This window comes from Narcine bancroftii, chromosome 10, assembly GCF_036971445.1.
Source record: "Narcine bancroftii isolate sNarBan1 chromosome 10, sNarBan1.hap1, whole genome shotgun sequence".
Taxonomy (NCBI): domain Eukaryota; kingdom Metazoa; phylum Chordata; class Chondrichthyes; order Torpediniformes; family Narcinidae; genus Narcine; species Narcine bancroftii.
The window spans coordinates 46,472,841-46,494,041 of record NC_091478.1 but is presented as its reverse complement, the minus strand read 5'-3'; the positions used below and the strand labels follow the sequence as shown (position 1 = coordinate 46,494,041).

General features: G+C 42.3%; 1 protein-coding gene across 2 annotated transcripts in view; it reads right to left on the bottom strand.

Annotated features, from left to right (window-relative positions):
* The window catches only part of ccar1 (cell division cycle and apoptosis regulator 1), a 100,134-nt gene extending 86,345 nt beyond the window's left edge, over window positions 1-13,789 (bottom strand). For both annotated transcript variants that reach the window (XM_069900841.1, XM_069900842.1), the window contains exons 1-4: window positions 13,701-13,789; window positions 10,402-10,518; window positions 6,848-7,017; window positions 2,054-2,098 (exon numbers count right to left, since the gene is read on the bottom strand). In XM_069900841.1, coding sequence (XP_069756942.1) covers window positions 2,054-2,098; window positions 6,848-7,017; window positions 10,402-10,471 — 285 coding nt within the window. In that variant the 5' untranslated portion in view covers window positions 10,472-10,518; window positions 13,701-13,789. The remainder of the gene's footprint in view (window positions 1-2,053; window positions 2,099-6,847; window positions 7,018-10,401; window positions 10,519-13,700) is intronic.
* Between the last annotated feature and the right edge of the window lie 7,412 nt (window positions 13,790-21,201).

Genomic DNA, 21,201 nt, shown 5'->3' with positions numbered 1-21,201 from the left:
ACTGATGTGCAGGAACCTCCGGGAAATGGCGATTTCATCACCCGACTGATATCGCTGATGTGCAGGAACCTCTGGGATATGGCGATCACCCGACTGATATCGCTGATGTGCAGGAACCTCCGGGAAATGGCGATTTCATCACCCGACTGATATCGCTGATGTGCAGGAACCTCCGGGAAATAGCGATTTCATCACCCGACTGATATCGCTGATGTGCAGGAAACTCCGGGAAATGGCGATCACCCGACTGATATCGCTGATGTGCAGGAACCTCCGGGATATGGCGATCACCCGACTGATATCGCTGATGTGCAGGAACCTCCGGGATATGGCGATTTCATCACCCTATTGCTTAGAATGGAGTGAACCACTGAGGCAGATTGCAGAGGTAATTAGGAAGATGCTGCCTTTGACGATACCTGGGAAAGGAAGGAGCTGTTCCATTTGTTGATAGCCATCAAATTATTTTTTTTATTACATCCTACACTATGTATTTTTCAATAATGTATGTCCGCCAGAGTTCTTTTTAAATCTCCTATCTCTCCCCTTTTTGATCCACTTGCTGCTCATTCCTTGTGGTTGTTCTGACACTGTCCTTCACCAGGACCAAGCCCAGGTGCAAAGTGTTTCTGGGCAAGTGAAATGAATGGTTAGTGCTGTTTGCTCACCAGTGACAACAAGGAGTTACAACCACAGGACTTTGTTCTCAAGCCATCTGTTTTCGAAAGGAACATTGGTCAATAATCAGAGGTAAAACACAGGATTCTGTTGACACTGTGGATAAGTGAAAAAACACACAAATGCTAGAGAAACTCAGCAGGTCAAAGTGCCTTTATGTAGCAAAGGTGAAGATACATCACCAACGTTTCAGGCTTGAGCCCTTTATCAAGGCACTGTTGACCTGCTGAGTTTCTCCAGCATTTATGTTTTTTTCTCTTCTTTGGTCAATAATTACACCCCACTACCTATTACTTTGAATGTAAAGAAAGAATCATTCAATAACTGTTTTAAGGCGCAATGTGGCAATCTTAACATTTTGTTTATAAAATCGGGACCCAAAGCAAAGCCTCTTGTTTATAAATGGAACATCATGTTCATGTGGTCAACATACTTTCAGACTGTCACTTCTGTTCTAGTAATACTGGACAAGGTAGCGCATGGAATTTGATCAATGGAGAATAGTTTGAAGGAAAGAGTTGAGCCAAATTTTTACGAATTATACATCATCAAGGAAACCGACAATGACGATGACCTCTCATCACTGTTGATCAATTGAATGTGACATCCCGCAAGGAAGCACTCTCCATAGGCTGCCACACCACATATCAGAGGGCTCTGCAAATTTAAATAGGTCATATAATGCAATCCTTGAGGTCATGATTTACTCTCCATGAGGTGAAGATTAATTGTCTCACCCTAACTTGTTCATGAAAAAGAGGCACAATAGTGAAAAAGAAAAATACAGAGCACTCAGGTGCTGGTAACCATAAACAACTCTAAACCACAAATAACTCAAGATACCTTTTATCGGTTATGGCCCCTCCCTCCCAAGACTTAGCTCAAATTTTATGGGCCCCCTTCCCTGTGAAGCAGTTAAGCTCTGGTTTCTTCTGCACTTTAACCGACTACCTCAAAAAACAAAAAAAAATTGTTATATGAGGTGAAATGAAAACAAGGCTTTGACTTAAATGCACTGTGGCCCCCTGGGGATTGAGTTTGGGGGGAAGGGGGAGGTGGGAGTGTTGTAGGACACCAGTTGAGAATGACTGCTCTGAATGATTTTTGTATTCGGAGGTAAAGGATCCTGAATATTGGGTGTTTACTTCAGCTGGTGTCAAGTTCTGGCTTGCATGTAATGAGGCAAGTTTGAACGCATCATACATTATTTTATTCCTGAGTCCACAGAATACAAACTTTATAAACTTCTGATGAAATTATTAGATGAAAATTAATTGAAAAGCATAACCCTTCCCTGAAATAATCTCACAGTATCAACATCTGCAAACTGCTTCACTCATTCAAGAGTTCCAAGAATTATTTAAATTATACAGACCTGTTGCTGAACACTGTAAAGGGTTTGTTGGGGTTGCTGATATTGCTGAAAATAAAACAGACAGCACTGTAAAATCCAGGAGGAGGAAGGTATCAACATTCCCTGCCATCTTTATCCATATCCCATGAAATATCGCAATAAACTCCCAGCAGCATCCCTTCTATCACACAATGATGAGGAAAAAAATTATACTGGAAACGTTTTCTCAAAATTAGCCTCAAGCAGACATTCAAATGGTGCTTCCTGTCTCTCTCTCTCTCTCTCCCCCCCATTAAGGGCTCCACATACCTTAAGTTTATCTTCAGTTTGTTTAGATACTCTGTCCTGATAGTTCTTGCAAAGTAGTTACAAAATTGTGTAGGGCATTAAGGACAGATGTAAAACAAGAGGAAAATGGAATGGAACGTGTTAGTTTCAAGCAGACAACTCGTGGGAGGTGTTTAATTGGCCAGAGATCACGCTTTGAATGAAACACCTCATTTGAGAGTGGGAAACATTAAACAGAAGTATATTATATCTGGTCATCACCCTAAAATCCAAGATTTTTCATAAGCTAATTAAAGAATTCTGAAGTAATTACCATGCCAGGTCATTTTAGCATCAGTTGCGCAATAAATAACGACAAACCACGGTGTCCTACCAGTGATGTAATTTAAGCATTTGGTTAAAGCAGAGTTCAAATCGAGTGGCAACACATTTATGATTAAATTACCCTGAACTGAATACTAGTATCACTCATCCTGCTAATTATATAGCTCAATTTATTTCCTAGCCAATATCAAGGATGTTTGGAAGGACAAAATCTAATATTGCCCTGCTGCCTTTTTTTCCATGTGCAACTCAGGATGCACGTGAGATGTCAACATCATGTAGTCAAAAAGCTTTCACCTACAGGTTTGACGCTGTTATCTAATCAATATTTGGAACATCTCTTTAATACTAAAAATGCTACTGCAGGTGAGGTGCCATCTGTGGAGAGAGAGTAAATATTTCAGGTCAATGATCTTTCATCAAAACTAGGAAAAGTTAGAAATAAGACATTTTACTACACAGGAAGGTGGGAGAGGAGGAGAGAATGCAAGGTGAGGTTTGTGTTAGGGTAGAGGGTGGCTTAAGAAATCAAACTAGTGGAAAGTGAGGATAACAACTGATTTTGGGTGAAAAATCAACAATACAAGGCAAGCATGGTAGCACCAAAACTGGTGACAAAGAAAATTCAATGGAATTTTGCAGGAAGCAAAATGGAAGAAGTACAATCACATTTGCTGTAGAAACCCATGGGTTTGTAATTCATATTGGTCATCAGCACCATTCTCTTAAAAAGGATTTCAAGAGGAGTTGAGGTAGACAAACGAAGGTGACAGGAGGTAGATTTATTAAAGGTGATGAAATTTTCCAGTTCAACAAGAAAGCTGGAAGCAGTATCGTTATGGTCAGGATATCCAAAAAGGTAACAGAGATCAGAGGAGATTCAACAAAATGCCCCATCTATCTCCAAAAAGAAACACCTAGCTTGGACTTGTGCAGGTTCCCATATTACTTTGATGTGGAATTAAAGTTGTTCAGATGGATGGGATGACAAGGGCTTGATGTTGAATGCAATGGTCATAAGTGAGATGATAAGTGGCAAGTAACATTTCAAAAAATAACAGGCAATGACAAATTCCAACAAGAAACATTAAAAAAACCTATTCAATGGCATCAACAACCTTGTTAGTTTGTGGATAGCTCTGCCTATAACTACAAGAAAGCGGGTGGCTTTGCCGTGGTGTGTGACCACCTCCTGACATCGCAACATTCTCTCCGTGGCATATCAAGATACGATGGAATGGTCTCCACTTTCTTCGTCCATTCTATCGCATAGGTGAAGCAACAAGTTTCTCATACTTCATCCAATTTTTGCATTTCATATTGGTCATTTTGCATTTATGGCTGACAAAGTGGTATCCTCTACATTGAGAAAATCAAATGCAGTCTGGGTACTTGCTTGTAGAACATCTTTCACCTTTTACAAGTTTGACTCCAAGTTTCTCCAATTATCTTTCTCATTTTAGCCTCCATCACTGCATGCAAACTCAAAGTACCACCACCATCTTCCAACTAAATGGGGCACATTACAAGCTTCAAGGCCTAACAAACAGTTAAACAATTTCAGCAAATTAGGACTTTCAGCAATTGCAATACTCATTTCTAGTATTCATTTTTCTCAGGCCTTTTCTAATAACTACTTTCTTCTCCCATTTCCTCCTCATCTTGAATGATCTTACCTCCATAGACATTCATTATTTTAAGCACATTTTGATTTCAAATATTCAGCATCTACAAAATTTTTCTTTTGGATCAAAGAAATAAAGTGCTTCCATGTCCTTTACACAGCACTAAATATCACACGCTGCCTATAACTTTATCATTCTTAATAATATATTCCACCTCAATTCATTGATTTATTCTTCCTGTACGACTGCTGACGGTCTTCCATGGTGTATTCCACTGATTGAGAAATTAAAGCAAACTTTGGAAAATTAACAACTGCTGTAAAATGTAGCAATGCTGTTTTGAATAATAATATATAAAAAAGATTATTTACATTTTCTAGTACTTCTGATTTTCTACCTAATGCAAAATAATCTTCAAATGCCTATCAACCTCAAAACTTACATGACACATCTTTATCTTCCAACAATCACATTCAGGAATATTCACTGGCTTAAAAAAATGCATGCCCTTTCAATCGATTCCTTGTTTTCTTGCAAAATCCTTTTTTCAAGACTTAAATAAAGTAGTCCGAGATTTTTTATGGAAGGGAAAACTAGCAAGAGTAGTGATGCATAAATTGACTTGGAAGTATGCTTTGGAAGGTTAGCAATAACCCCATTTTCAAAATTATTATGAGCCAGCTCAATTAAGATTTATTAATCGTATGTTAGATGTTTCATGTCCCCCTAGTTGGGCTAAGGTAAAATTGGCTGGTATACTGAAACCCTGTCCACATCAATTTGTATTTAAATGGAATTTTGTTTTACTACAAAGATATAATGTACCGGTTTTGAAACACTTATTAGGGATTTGGACTAAAAGGAACTTATTAATAGGCTCAAAAGCTAAAATTTCGGTTCAGGCTCCAATATATCAAAATAAATTAATTCCTTTTACATGGAATAATAGATTTTAAAGAAATTAGCAGATTAAAGGAATAAAGTTATTGCAGGATTGTTTTGAAGAGGGTAAATTTTTATCATTTAACTAACTTAAAGAGAAATTTGGAATTTCAGGGAATTCTCTGTTTGTTTATTATCAAATTAGAGCATTAGTGAAAAAAAATTTTGGAAGAGAAATGAAAATTCCCAAGTTAACGAAATTTGAGTTTATGATTTCCATTTTTCGGATAAGGGTTTTATTTCGGAGATGTATGTGTTACAAGATACTATGGATAAAATAAATTTAGATAAATCCAGGATTAAATGGGAAAATGATTTAGCTTGTGATATTGATCAGGCCAACTGGGAGATGATGTGTATTGAGGGTGTGAATTAATTGTTTCATGTAAGATACAGTATGATTAATTATAATTTCTTGCATCAGTTATATTTAACCCTTGAGAAAATGTGGATTTAGTAATTCAGAGTTGTGTATTGGATGTGAATCATGTGTTGGAACTTTTTTACACTCTGGGTTTGTGATAAAGTTCAATCATTTTGGTTTAAAATTAGGAACTTTCTTCAATATTTGTTTAAAATTCAATTTTTATAAGATCTCAATTTTTTTTGTTGGGTTACATTTTTCCATTTATGGACTTGGGGTTAGATAAGTTTCAGACACCATTTCTGAGTTTAGCATTGACGGTAGCGCGTAAATATGATGCGACTTCTTGGAAAGATGAAGTTGAGATAAATATAAATCGTTGGCATAATGAGTTAAGTTTTGTGTTTATATGGAAAAAAATAACAATCTGCATGATAATTATGATCTTTTTTGTTGAGATGTGGTCACCTTATTTGAAATGTATGAATTTAGTAATATCTTAAACTGTGATAAATATTTTCTTTAATGTTTCCCTTGTGGGGTCTGTTGAGGGGGGGGGGGGTTAGTTGTAGTTCTTATTTTTATATTATGGATTTTGTCCTCCTTTGTCTTTTGTCAAAGGAGGAAAAACCCAACACCCAACCCCAACCAACCAATTTTCCCTTGCAACCGCTGCAACCGTGTCTGCCTGTCCCGCATCGGACTTGTCAGCCACAAAGGAGCCTGCAGCTGACGTGGACATTACCCCTCCATTAATCTTCGTCTGTGAAGCTAAGCCAAAGATTATGGATTTTGTAAAAGTTTTTGTTTGGAAAATATTAAATGAAGTTTTTTTTTAAAAAAATGCATGCCCCATGACTTCAAGGTTCACAAACTCTAGCAGTTTGAAATTCCACCCCAAATAAAACAGGTAAAGGGGAACTGCTTCATTCATGTGAGAGGACAACTGCAGAAAAGTCAACGTAATGCACAAATGTGGTGGAGATATGTAATGCAGGACATGCAGCATCCATAGGAAGTAAAGGGAAACCAATGTTTTGTGGTCCTTTGTCAAGTAAAAGCTAAAAACAGGCTGAATAAAAAGTTGGAAGTGGGGGGGTGGGGAAAAAAGGGACATGGAAGAGCACAGGCTAATGGGTAAGAGGTCATAGGTGGATAAAGGTGGGAAGATAGAAGAGATGAAAGCCGAGAAGTCAAGAAGGGAGGGGAGGGGAGTGGGAACTGGAAGAACGACAGTGGATTGGAAACACCATAGAGCATCAAAAATCCCACCTGCTGCAATGCTACAGCTGCGGCTGCTGCCTGCTGTTGAAGAGCTGCTGTCTGTGTAAGCTGATAGCCTGTAGCCGTTTGGGTGGTAAGACCTGCTGCCGCCAAAGCCGTTTGTTGTGAGTACATAGCTGGAGAAGCCCCAAGCAGTGATGGCTGGACGCCAAGGGCACCTGATGGAAAGAGGTAATTGAAGAATTGCAACAAATTACTTTAAGGTGCAACAATATTATAGAAATTGAATCATCTACAGCAGGGGTATCCTAACTACAGACAGCCCCTAGGCCAACTGAAGCCTGTTAAGTGGCCCAGGGTGAATTTTAAAAATAAAATGGAGATGACCCATTAGAATACAGTCACTAACAATAAATTGCAATGTACGTTGCACTTCTTAGTTTCAACACTAGATGTCACTGCCATTTTGAATAACAACTACGTTGACTCATCGATGAAAATGTTTATCTCAGCTTTTTAAAAAAATGACAGTTGCTAAAACATGGCAAAACCGAAGGAAGATGACATGGTGAAGTGTATTTATTTGATATGCAAGGAATCGGTTAACTTTAATAGCCTATCTTTAGTAACTTATATACAGATTTATACATTGTCCTTCAGGTGGACATTTGGGCCATGAACTGTATTCACAGAATGTGGAGGAATGTTGGAGACTGCCTTGTCCTTTTCTTAATATTTTCTCTTGTTCTTATTTTGTACCCAGATTTTTATTGTACTCATTTAAATTAAGTTTAAGAGCAGCAGATAAAAAATGCCCACTCTAATACGTGAGCAGATCAATAAACTACTGTAATGTCAACTGTTAAACTGTTCAGTAGTGTCGTACAGTTATTTTGATAGAAAATGCATTTTTGATGGCACAGGACTTTTCTGGTCTAAAACCACAAATTTTCTTTCAGTGTAATTGGTTGAAAATTGCTTGGCTTAATATTGCTTGTTTTTTTTAATATAATATTCCTTATATTTTTCTATATGTGGCAACCCCTGATTTATATGCTTCACAATAGGAACTACCTCTTATAAACAAGATCAGTATTCCGGTCAGTTGCCTATTTTTGCACGATACCTCAAAACAACATTGAACATCATTTGTAGGGATAGGAGGTAGGCATTCAACCCTTTGAATTTGATCTGCCATTCAGCAGGATTATGGCCCATCTGACATCCCTTCAAGTCCAATTTGCTGCTCATTCCTTAAATCTTAAATATACTCAAGGTCTCTGCCATCACAGATTGTTGAAGAGTCCCATCTATGTGGCCTCAAAATGAAATGAAGCACGCTGGCATAGCAGTTAGTGCAACGCCTTCACAGCGCCAGTGATAGGGACCTAGGTTCAAATCTTGCACTATGAGAAGTTTGTATATTCTCCTTGTGTCTCCGTGCGTTTTCCCTGGGGGCTCTGGTTTCCTCCTATTGTTCGAAATGTACTGGGAGTGTAGGTTAATTGGATGGCACAGACGTGGGTTGAAATGGCCTGTTATTGTGCTGTTTGTCTAAATTTAAATGTTTTTTTAAAATTCAAAATTTAAAAATGTTCTAAAAAGATTTCATTAAAATTAAATTAAAACAACATTTAAAAATTAAAATTAAATTAAAAAATAAACTAAAAAGTGAAATTAGTTTTTTTAATTATTTTTTTTAAATATTAAATTAAAATAACATTTTAAATTAAATTCAAATTGTTTTGCAGCAGCATCACGGTGCAAACATTCAAGTAAACAACCATACAAAATAAATAAAAATAGTGCACAAAAAGTCAAAGTAAGGCAGTGTCTTTGGTTCATTGTTCATTCAACAATCTGATGGCAGTGGGTGAAGACTACTCTACCCTTTTCCCGACTATAGAGGCTGCTTTCTTAAGACACCGCGTCCTTGATTGAGTGAAGGCTGGTGCCCATGATGTCACAGGCCAAATGAACAATCCTCGAGTTTTTTTTAATCGTCCTGAACGTTGCCATACTAGTGATGAAACCAGCCAGATGGTCTCCATTGTCCACCAGCAGAGGTTTTTGAGAGTCTTCAGTGACATATCAAATCTCCTCACAAAGTATAGCCGTTGACTAGTCTTTTTCATGATTGCATCAACATGGAGGCTCTATGACAGATCCTTGGAGATGTTGATACCCAAGAATTTGAAGTTCTTGACCCTCTGCACTACTGAACGCTTGTGTTGTGTTCCTCTGATTTCCTCCTGAACTCCACAATCATCTCCTTTGTTTTGCTAACATGGAGTGCAAGGTTGTGGCTGTTGTGACATCACTCAATGAGCTGACCTAGATCTATCTCCCTCCTGTAGGCTTCCCCACTGCTGTTCGTGATTCAGCTGACTTTAGTATCATCAGCAAATATGTAGATAGCATTTGAATTGTGCCTAGCCACTCAGTCATGGGTGTACAGTGGGCTTAGCACACAACCTTGAGGTCCACCTGTGTTGATTACCAGCGAGAAGGAGATGCTGTTTCCAATTTGTACTGTGTTCTTCCGAGAAGTAAGTCAAGGATCCATTTGCAGAGGCCCAGGGTTTAGAGCATGTTGACCTGCACTGAGGGACTAATGGTGCTGAAGGCTGAACTGTAGACAATGAAGAGCAGCTGTATGAGTTACTGCTTACTTGGTGATCCAGAGCTGAATGGAAAGCCAGTGAGATTGGATCTGCTGCAGAGCAATTATGATGGTAGACTAATTGCAATGGGTCCAGTCCTTAACTTGGGTATGTAATAACATAATACTTTAATATAACATGTTAAATAAGTTGCAGCATTTGCTTATGTAATCAATTCAAGTTTCAAAAGTATTTCTGGAGCAGTCTTAAAATTTTTTATTAACAGGAGATTTTTCCTTTTCCTCTTCATTCCAATTAACATGACAGATTTGAAGGAGTTTTACTTTGTGTAATTTGACTTCCATCTGCTTAGGGAGTGTAAACAAGTGACAGCATGATTCATGAAAAAAATGATTCAAACTCTGACTCAACAGAAACTGAAATAAAATGGAAAACCTCACACCAGATACAATTCCCCTACTGCTTAGAATGTAAACTCTTTCTCATCATCACAGACTCTGAAGATGAACTGGTGCAGCATTGTCAAAGCTGTATACAAGTACACAATCCTTTATATGAACCACTTGGGGGGCAATGTGTTCTGAATTTCAGATTTTGGAATGCCAGATTTAAGCCCACCCGAATTGTGCTGCCGTATCCACCCCCACCTCCTTCCAGTTGCCCTGCCGTCTCCCCCCCCACCCCCCTCGCCCGCCCGACTTGCGCTGCCAGTCTCCTCCCCTGCCCGACTCACACTGCTGGTCTTCCCCCCCCCCCCCCCCGTCCAACTCGCACTGCTGGTCTCCCCCCAACCCCCGCCTGACTCGCACTGCCAGTCTCTCTCCCCACTTGCCAGATTTTGAAGCTATCCAGATTTTAGATGTCCGGAAAAAGGATTGTGTACCTGTTCTTGTTGATACTAAACACATGCTTCTGCCATTTGTGGAGATATGGATGTAGATGTGTAGGCGCAATAAGTAGCAAATGAGTCACACTGACCTGGCTGTGTAACAGCAGCAGAGAACTGGGTGGTCCATGGGGGATTCTTCTGTCCTCCATACTGAGCCATACTCAGGAATCAAAAAAATCACGTTTATCCTTTATTGATTAATTGTTCTAAGAATATAAAAAGAGCAATCATGAACAGACTTGTGAAATTCAAAGAGTCACATCATTTACTCAGAGACACCTCTCCACTGAAATCACTAATACTCACTTGATCTGTGAGCTCATTAACTAAAAGAGGTAGAAAAGGAAGACAAATGTGATGGGTTGACAAAATATATACTCTGCAGGACTGGTACACGCAACTCTCTCAGGGTCAAAGACATGGCACCAGACATGTCCCATAACTCTCATTACACATCAACATTATACTGCCTTTCTTTCTTTGGCTTGGCTTCGCGGACGAAGATTTATGGAGGGGTATGTCCACGTCTGCTGCAGGCTCGTTGGTGACTGACAAGTCCGATGCGGGACAGGCAGGCACGGTTGCAGCAGTTGCAAGGGAAAATTGGTTGGTTGGAGTTGGGTGTTGTGTTTTTCCTCCTTTGTCTTTTGTCAGTGAGGTGGGCTCTGCAGTCTTCTTCAAAGGAGGTTGCAGCCCGCCGAACTGTGAGGCGCCAAGATGCATGGTTGGAGGCATATCAGCCCACTGGTGGTGGTCAATGTGGCATGTACCACTGAAGGTGTAAAGGACATTGCAGACGGGACAAAGGAAGTGAAGCTGCTCCACCCCAAATATCCTCAGAGCATATCCTTCCCCACACGTGGGGACAGGTGCGCGGGTAAGAATCGGCCACCAAAGGTGCCATCACTGCAATGCTACAGCTGCTGCCTGCTGTTGAAGAGCTGCTCTCTGTGTGAGCTGATAGCCCGTTGCGTTTGGGTGGTGAGACCTGCTGCTGCCAAAGCCATTTGTTGTGAGTACATAGTCGGAGAAGCCCCAAGCAGTGATGGCTGGACACCAAGGGCACCTGATGGAAAGAGGTCATTGAAGAATTGCAACAAATTACTTTCTTTTTTCTTTTGGCTTGGCTTCGCGGACGAAGATTTATGGAGGGGGTAAAAAGTCCACGTCAGCTGCAGGCTCGTTTGTGGCTGACCAGTCCGATGCGGGACAGGCAGACACGATTGCAGCGGTTGCAAGGGAAAATTGGTTGGTTGGGGTTGGGTGTTGGGTTTTTCCTCCTTTGCCTTTTGTCAGTGAGGTGGGCTCTGCGGTCTTCTTCAAAGGAGGCTGCTGCCCGCCAAACTGTGAGGCGCCAAGATGCACGGTTTGAGGCGTTATCAGCCCACTGGCGGTGGTCAATGTGGCAGGCACCAAGAGATTTCTTTAGGCAGTCCTTGTACCTTTTCTTTGGTGCACCTCTGTCACGGTGGCCAGTGGAGAGCTCGCCATATAATACGATCTTGGGAAGGCGATGGTCCTCCATTCTGGAGACGTGACCCATCCAGCGCAGCTGGATCTTCAGCAGCGTGGACTCGATGCTGTCGACCTCTGCCATCTCGAGTACCTCGACGTTAGGGGTGTGAGCGCTCCAATGGATGTTGAGGATGGAGCGGAGACAACGCTGGTGGAAGCGTTCTAGGAGCCGTAGGTGGTGCCGGTAGAGGACCCATGATTCGGAGCCGAACAGGAGTGTGGGTATGACAACGGCTCTGTATACGCTTATCTTTGTGAGGTTTTTCAGTTGGTTGTTTTTCCAGACTCTTTTGTGTAGTCTTCCAAAGGCGCTATTTGCCTTGGCGAGTCTGTTGTCTATCTCATTGTCGATCCTTGCATCTGATGAAATGGTGCAGCCGAGATAGGTAAACTGGTTGACCGTTTTGAGTTTTGTGTGCCCGATGGAGATGTGGGGGGGCTGGTAGTCATGGTGGGGAGCTGGCTGATGGAGGACCTCAGTTTTCTTCAGGCTGACTTCCAGGCCTAACATTTTGGCAGTTTTCGCAAAGCAGGACGTCAAGCGCTGAAGAGCTGGCTCTGAATGGGCAACTAAAGCGGCATCATCTGCAAAGAGTAGTTCACGGACAAGTTTCTCTTGTGTCTTGGTGTGAGCTTGCAGGCGCCTCAGATTGAAGAGACTGCCATCCGTGCGGTACCGGATGTAAACAGCGTCTTCATTGTTGGGGTCTTTCATGGCTTGGTTCAGCATCATGCTGAAGAAGATTGAAAAGAGGGTTGGTGCGAGAACACAGCCTTGCTTCACGCCATTGTTAATGGAGAAGGGTTCAGAGAGCTCATTGCTGTATCTGACCCGACCTTGTTGGTTTTCGTGCAGTTGGATAATGTGCAACTATATTATAGAAATTGAATCATCTACTGCTCTCGTGCTCAAGTTAAAAATCCCACGCACTTCACACACCAGTGCTCGGGGCAAAGCAAAATCCAAACATAGCAAGACTCGTGGTAAATACTGCACACCATCAGCGATTGATGCAAATATCTCACGCACACAATATCTGTGCCTGGAATAAAAAACCTCAAAGCACCAGAAACCTCCCCACAAGTACCAGAAACACAGGGCAAGCACCCCCCCCACAAGCACCAGAAACACGGGACAAGCACCCACACCCCACAAGCACCAGAAACACGGGCCAAGCACCAGGACCCAGGGGGAAATGCCCTGAAAGCACCAGGACCCGGGGTAAATGCCCCGAAAGCACCAGGACCTGGGGTAAATGCCCCCAAAGCACCAGGACCTGGGGTAAATGCCCCCAAAGCACCAGGACCTGGGGTAAATGCCCCCAAAGCACCAGGACCCGGGGTAAATGCCCCGAAAGCACCAGGACCTGGGGTAAATGCCCCAAAAGCACCAGGACGCGGGGTAAATGCCCCCAAAGCACCAGGACCCGGCGTAAATGTCCTCAAAGCACCAGGACCCGGGGTAAATGCCCCCAAAGCACCAGAACCCGGGGTAAATGCCCCCAAACCACCAGAACCCGGGATAAATGCCCCCAAAGCACCAGGACCCGGCGTAAATGCCCTCAAAGCACCAGGACCCGGGGTAAATGCCCTCAAAGCACCAGGACCCAGGGTAAATAGCACGAGTACCCGAAGTAAATCACACAGACTATGGCCCGACTGTGGAAGGGGCCTCAGTGACCCGCGCTCAAGGCCCACAGTAACCGCCTCACTTGGCCGCCCTCCTTATCATTGGGACGTCGCGCTTTCTTCGGGCCCCCACTCTTCCAACGAGACCGTATTGCACCACACAACGTCCTGAATGCGTTTACTCTCGCTCCGTCAGTCAGTCTCGCTGTTCGAGGTCTCGGGCCGACAACCAATTCACACTCACCAAGGGCCTCCATCAACCGCCACCGGCCTCAGTACCGAACCGTTCGGGCCAACGTCAGCACATTCGCAACGTCATGCGCACGGGCTACGTCAACGCGCACAGCGACGACGCACGACGACACCACGCTGGACCCCGAAGGGAAGCTGTCGGTGAATGAAGGAACCCTGTGGAAGACACGGTACAACGTGTCTTCAAACACCGGCTCGTGGATGATAGCTAAGTCCTCACTTCTTCCCAGTGAGTTTCTCCAGCACATTTGTGCATTGCGGCTGCAGACTAACTCCCGTGTGCACGCACCCTCCTCGGCGCAGCGTTGGTCCATGGAGCAAACCGTGGAGGGCTGAGGTGAGAGAGTGGGTGATTTGGTGACTGTACCTCAAACCTGTGCTAAGCTCATACGCGGGGTGGGTGCAAATGCTGGAAATACACACACTTACACAGGCCCACATACCCCCCCCCCACACACACACACACATACACAGGCCCACATACCCCTCCCACACACGCCCACATACCCCGCTTCCCACACACAGACCCACATACCCCCACACACGCACACACACGCCCACCTCCCACACGCACACACATACACAGGCCCCCACATGTAAACTCACACATCCACATACCCCACCTATCACACACACATACCTACATACGCCCCCCCCCCCACACACACACACACAGGCTTACATAACCCCCTACACGCAGACACACACATCACACACAGGCCCGCATACCCCCCTCACTTATGCACACACACACAGAGGCCCACATACCCCCCCCCCCACACAGATAGGCCCACATGCCCCTCTCACCCTCACTCTTTCACACACACACACAGACCGACACAAGCATTCACACCACACATACCATACACATACCAAACTATACACATATACACACACATATACACACACATTCTAGAGTCTTCCCTCCAAATGTACAATAATGAGACTGTCAATATGATTGACACTATGAATGTGAAAAGTCTTGAATAGTTTCTTTGTAAATAATTTATTGTGAATAAAGTATATTTCTGAAAAAACCTCAATGGGTTGGTCAAAATCTGAGGAGAGAAATAGTCAATGTTTCGGGTTTGGACCCTTTATCGAGACTAAAGTAGGAAGTTCAAGGTTCAAGATTCCTTTATTGTTATGTACAGTAAAACAAATTAATACAGAAGATGTATGTCAATGTAAGCCTGCTGTAAGGCAAACAAAGAGTCGCCATGAGCAAGAGAAGCAAAAGGGAGACCCTTCAGAGACACTAAGTGTCCATGGGTTCTCCTCCAGCATTCCCGCTGCCTCTGCAACCTCACAGACTCCTCTTCAATCGATTGGCAACCAAAGCTTCAGGTGCAAACCTGCGATACAGCAATTATGGAGAATCTCAAGGCATTGAATACGTGTATATATAGTGAAAACAAGGGGGTAGTTAGTGATGTGATAGGTCCATTCAGGGACAAAGGAGGGAATTTATACCTGGAGCCAGAGGAAGTGACAGAAGTATCAAATTAATACTTTGCATCAGTATCTAACGTGAAGGACAAGGGAGATGATGAGATCAAGGAGGCGTAGGCTAATATTCCAGGCCATGTTGATATTATAAAAGAAGTGTGGGGTCTTTTCAGGATCATTAAAGTGGAAAAGTTTTTTAAAAGTAAACTTTTTTCACAATAAAACTATGCAAAGAAAAAACATGCAGTTTTTTTGCATTCGTATTGACATATTCCATTACTGTACATTGTTAATCTTTTAATTTGCTGTATTACCACTGTTATGGCCCCTTGTAGTTGCTTTTCCCCCCCCCCCCATTGTTTGAGGGGCTTCCCCTCTGATCTCTGCCCTTCAATGTCCGTTAAGGATTAAGACTGTGGTCCTTCTTCTCAAAGCCCTTGCGTTGGTTACCTCAATGCGACCCTCAGCACATACTCCTGCAGCCTACAATGTGCCAGTCAGTAGCATTCCCTCACTGACATCTCCATGCACTGGAAGACCAACAGGTGTCTTTCTCCAAGTTGATGATCTTCCAGCTGCTCTGGATGTCTGTCTCTGTATGTGTCTCCAGGAACGACCCATAGATCAGAGAGTCCTCTGTTATGTTGCTGCTGGGGATGAACCATGTCAAGGACCCTTGCATCCTACTACCCACACTCTAAGCAAATCCACAAAGAGATGGACAACTCTCCACTGCAGTCACCTTGGGGTCAATGTGCATTGTGGATGATGTTCTTGACATACAGGAAGGAATTAACTGGGAGACCTCCAACTCACTGCTAGCCTGACAAAGTCCTGGTGCTTGTTAGTGAACACTAGTGATGAGGGATTCCACCAGATGACTTGGATACTCTGCTCAGGGAAACACCCCACTATGTACTGCCTGATAGATGGTGCTGAAGGAGTTTGTCTGGAAAAATATTTCCATGATGGTGCGGCAAATTCCAGCTGACTGGAATATTGCATGGCAACAGGACCAGAGCCATCCATCACAACATCTGGGACAGGTAGAACCTCGGCACATAGTGGCACTTGGTGCCCTTGTACTTTGGATCCACATTCACCCTGAACTAGCCACACATGAAGATGGCCATCAAGATAAGGGCCATATTGGGTTCGCCTTTGCCCCCGTTGTCTGGCAACTTGTGCATGGCGATCCTTCAGACCCTTTCCATTTTGAATCCCCAGATGAACTGGAAGACTGCTCTGGTGAATGCCAGAAGGTGCGGGGGATGGGCACACTGAGAGCATCTTGCACCTGATGACTGAGTTCTTCCGTGCTATTGTGAGGGAGCGCTGCTCCCATGGACCAAATTTCTCGTGGACCTTTGCGATCTGCTTTGATAAATTTTGTTACATGCCATGAATACATATCTTTTCATGAATTAAAAGGCCACCCAGTCCCATGATTCAATGCTGACTCTGAAAGCCATCCCCTCACCTGTAACCTATTACCTTACACATGCCCAATACAACACCCCTGCCCAGGTTATCCCACAAACCAACCTACATTAATGTCATTTAGAGTAGCCAATTAACCCAAAAACCAACATTTCTTTAGGATGATCCAGAGCACCTCAAGGAAACCTATTGTGACTGGGAGTACATGCAAATTTAACGTAGGTGAGCATTTGAGGTTCAAATCAAACTCAGCATCAAATGCTCACCTATGTTAAATTTTGTGACGGTTGGACCATCTCCAGCGTTGCTGTGCCCTGTGTATAACACCTGTGAACTGAAAAAAAAAGCACACAAAGAGGACCACCAGCATTGTCCAGAGCCCCCAACAACGAGAGAAAGAGAAGCAAAAGAATCCTTTCAGAGACACTGAGTGTCTAGATTCTCCTACAGCTCTCCCAGTCTCTCCAGCTGCATGGCGTCCTGTTTGGCCGACTGGCAAACCCAAGCTTCCAGATCCAAGCCTCCAATACAATTAGGAATCTTTCAGCATCCAAAGCTTCTACGGGAGCCCTTCTTGGCTCCTGCTCGAACCCCAATCTCAAAACCTAGTTCCCATGAGCCAGTCTCCAGCAGTCTGCAGATTGTGTGGATCCTTCATATATATATAAAAAATTTATTTTTATGTTACATCTTTGTGTAGATACAGTATGTAATTTTATATATATTGTGTGTGGTCCAGAGAAACATGTCTGGTTGTATATGTACAATCATATGCAAACTTGAATATAAACTTCAGCTGCTGAGACCCTTGCTGGTCCGCTGCTGTGGTCACCTTCCCTGTTTACAGCCTGGAAAGGTGTTGGGATGACTGAGCCCTGCAGAGAAGAATTGTGTCTCCGCGCTGGGGGTCCACACCAGAAGCAGCACTGGTGTTATAGCACCTCCAGCATCACCACCATTTCAAATTCCTTCCTATTGTGCGATCAACCTTCACTGGAATTGTCTGTAGTTACCCACTTTGAAGATTATTTAATTAAACTTCATTCTAACGATATCAGGAATACCTTTTACAGTGGTGTGTAACAACTCTCACTGTAATCCTACATTAAGATGATTATAATAAGTTGTAGTTTTGCTCAAAATTATAATTCTCACTCTACATTGGCCCGGTGATGTGTCTCAGATGCATGATTCGTGTTCTGGGTCTAAGAAATATTTGTTATTTTTCGGTGGTGCTTCTGAATGAGGGGTCGATTGGCTACAATGTTAAAACATGTATGTCATCTGATTAAGCTAAGTGGGTCAGTATTATCCAAATTTGATTCGCACAAAAATAGATTTCAGGGTTCTTGAGTGATGATCATTTTTGTACATTTGAACTTTCCAATGTGTTTTTATTTATATTTGCTGCCATTACATGCAATATTGTTTGAGTTACAGTAATATAGAAATATTTTACATATATTTGGAAAATTACAGACAGCTTTGCATCAGTAAAGTTGTGATAAATATTTCTTATATAAATTGTGTTAATGCACATATTATTAAAACAAAACAAAATTAAATCTTAATTCACAACTCAGTTAAAAATCTTCTTTTAGGATATTTTCTCATGATTTCATCAAATAATTGTGGTTGGTTCTGCTTTTCAGTAAGGTTTCATCCAAAATTCAATTGATGGGTTGGTAGAAAACTCAAATAATGGCCTGAATGCTTTTGTGATACTTCTTCCTTGATGCTGCCAAATTCTTGTTATATATTTAAAAAAACTGAAAGTTCTGGGCATGGAAATAGATTTATAAGCATATCATGCTTAGGGTCTGGTAACCTGCCTTTGTCCTACCATCTCATAGCTAGAGATGTTAATTTCTGTCTGCTATTTTATTGGAAAGTTATATTCTTGGTTATGATACTCCTTTTCTTAAAAAGTTTGTTAAATATCAATGCATACTCCTGAAAGTTAGCTGATCATTGATTATTCTTGTGAAAGAATTATCAAGCAAGCATCACTTGCCAATAAGAATGGGTAGTGATAAACAAACAAAAATATGTTGAAAATAATATGTATTTAATTGAGAATGAAAGATAATAAACTATTGTAATAAACATTATTCTCTTTAATAGAAATTTCTCTTTTATCACAGTTCTCTTACATTTTTTTTCCTGATGAGACTTTCATCAATGTTTTCAATGGAAGCTTAAGTCAAGAAAATAAGTGGATAAATCTGTGGACAGAAGTATTCGAGTGACGACGCATGATTTTTTTTCTGTTAGGTAGCAATATAAACTCTAGACTTTGACCCCATCTTGTGCAACTGAAAATAAGGGCAAGATGTATACTCTATGTACTGCTGATCTGGTAAGTTGAGTTGGACTATAAATAATTAAAGTTCCAGTTTCCTGGATGATTGTCTGAAGAACCCTGCTAACGATACCAACTACGACAAGTTCATTATTGCAGTCGCAGAACCTGGCACCTTCCATTTGATCAGTTGATGATTCATTGTTGGATTAGCCATTACTTCAGAGAGGGCTCTTGTCTGAAACAATTCAAAGAACATATAAGATTAGCAGGATCATCTTGGCATACTTTCAACTAGTTATTTGTAATGTTTATTTCACCCACTTATATCCTTAAGGATGCCTTTGCTTACCTTTGCCCACCAACAACAAACCTAGACTAGTCAGAGTGAAACTCATCGGAGGGAAGGGTGGTGAAGTCAAGGCCTTTCCTATCAGTGACAGGTTTAGTTTGGGTGGGAAAATGTTTTGAGATTTTTCTATCTTTATCATCAAGTTGACAACCACGGATCACAGACTGAGAAACACTAAAACTGCAAATGCTGGAATGAGTGAACAATGAGAAGATGGAGGGTCTCGACCTGAAACATTTGACTGACCATTTCTACCCATGGATGCTGCCTGATCAGCTTCTCATTGTTTGCAGATTGAGAAATACTGCGAGTCTCCAGGTGGCGCTCATGGAGTGAACACGTTTTGGTTTTTGCTCCATAAAATATATAAGTGTATGTTTAATTTTATATTAATCTATTAATCGCTTTAGTTGCCCATTCAGAGCCAGCTCTTCAGCGCTTGACGTCCTGCTTTGCGGAAACTGCCAAAATGTTTGGCCTGGAGGTCAGCCTGAAGAAAACTGAGGTCCTCCATCAGCCAGCTCCCCACCATGACTACCAGCCCCCCCACATCTCCATCGGGCACACAAAACTCAAAACGGTCAACCAGTTTACCTATCTCGGCTGCACCATTTCATCAGATGCAAGGATCGACAATGAGATAGACAACAGACTCGCCAAGGCAAATAGTGCCTTTGGAAGACTACACAAAAGAGTCTGGAAAAACAACCAACTGAAAAACCTCACAAAGATAAGTGTATACAGAGCCGTTGTCATACCCACACTCCTGTTCGGCTCCGAATCATGGGTCCTCTACCGGCATCACCTATGGCTCCTAGAACGCTTCCACCAGCGTTGTCTCTGCTCCATCCTCAACATCCATTGGAGCGCTTTCATCCCTAACGTCGAAGTACTCGAGATGGCAGAGGTTGACAGCATCGAGTCCACACTGCTGAAGATCCAGCTGCGCTGGATGGGTCACGTCTCCAGAATGGAGGACCATCGCCTTCCCAAGATCGTGTTATATGGCGAGCTCTCCACTGGCCACCGTGACAGAGGTGCACCAAAGAAAAGGTACAAGGACTGCCTAAAGAAATCTCTTGGTGCCTGCCACATTGACCACCGCCAGTGGGCTGATATCGCCTCAAACCGTGCATCTTGGCGCCTCACAGTTTGGCGGGCAGCAACTTCCTTTGAAGAAGACCGCAGAGCCCACCTCACTGACAAAAGGCAAAGGAGGAAAAACCCAACACCCAACCCCAACCAACCAATTTTCCCCTGCAGCCGCTGCAACCGTGTCTGCCTGTCCCGCATCGGACTTGTCAGCCACAAACGAGCCTGCAGCTGACGTGGACTTTTACCCCCTCCATAAATCTTCGTCCGCGAAGCCAAGCCAAAGAAGAAGAGAATCTATACTAATAATATTATATTCTTTACTATTTTATTTCTGAGTTATTGAAAATGGCGATTTTTTTATTTTTTGTTTATTAAAACTTTTCATGTTTTTTTATATTCGCCATTTTCTCTTTGTCTTTCTTCATAAAGTAATTTTAAAATGATTTAACTCTTTATGACTTTGTTTTATCAGCAGGTACTACACAATTACGATTTTTCTTTTATTTCTTTTTAAATATTTTTCTTTCAATATTTAGTATTTGATTTTAGCTTGAGTTATCCTTTTTATAAGTTTAGGTGGTGCATCTTATCTTAATATTAGGAGCTGCCGTCTGAAGACATGGGGGTAGGTTTAGTATTATCTCTTCTTTTTTCTCTGATCACTCTCTGGTAAGATGGGGGGCTTTGTGGGTGGGGGGTGGGTTTTGTTTTTCTTTCAGGGGTTTTTATGTTTCATTTTCTTTCGTTTTTTCTTGATTTTTCTTTTAGAACTACAGATATGGCTGACACGTCGTCATTTCCGGTCCTTCCTTATATCTTAATTCTTCTTCCGGGCGCATGGGTCCCTGCTTTGGT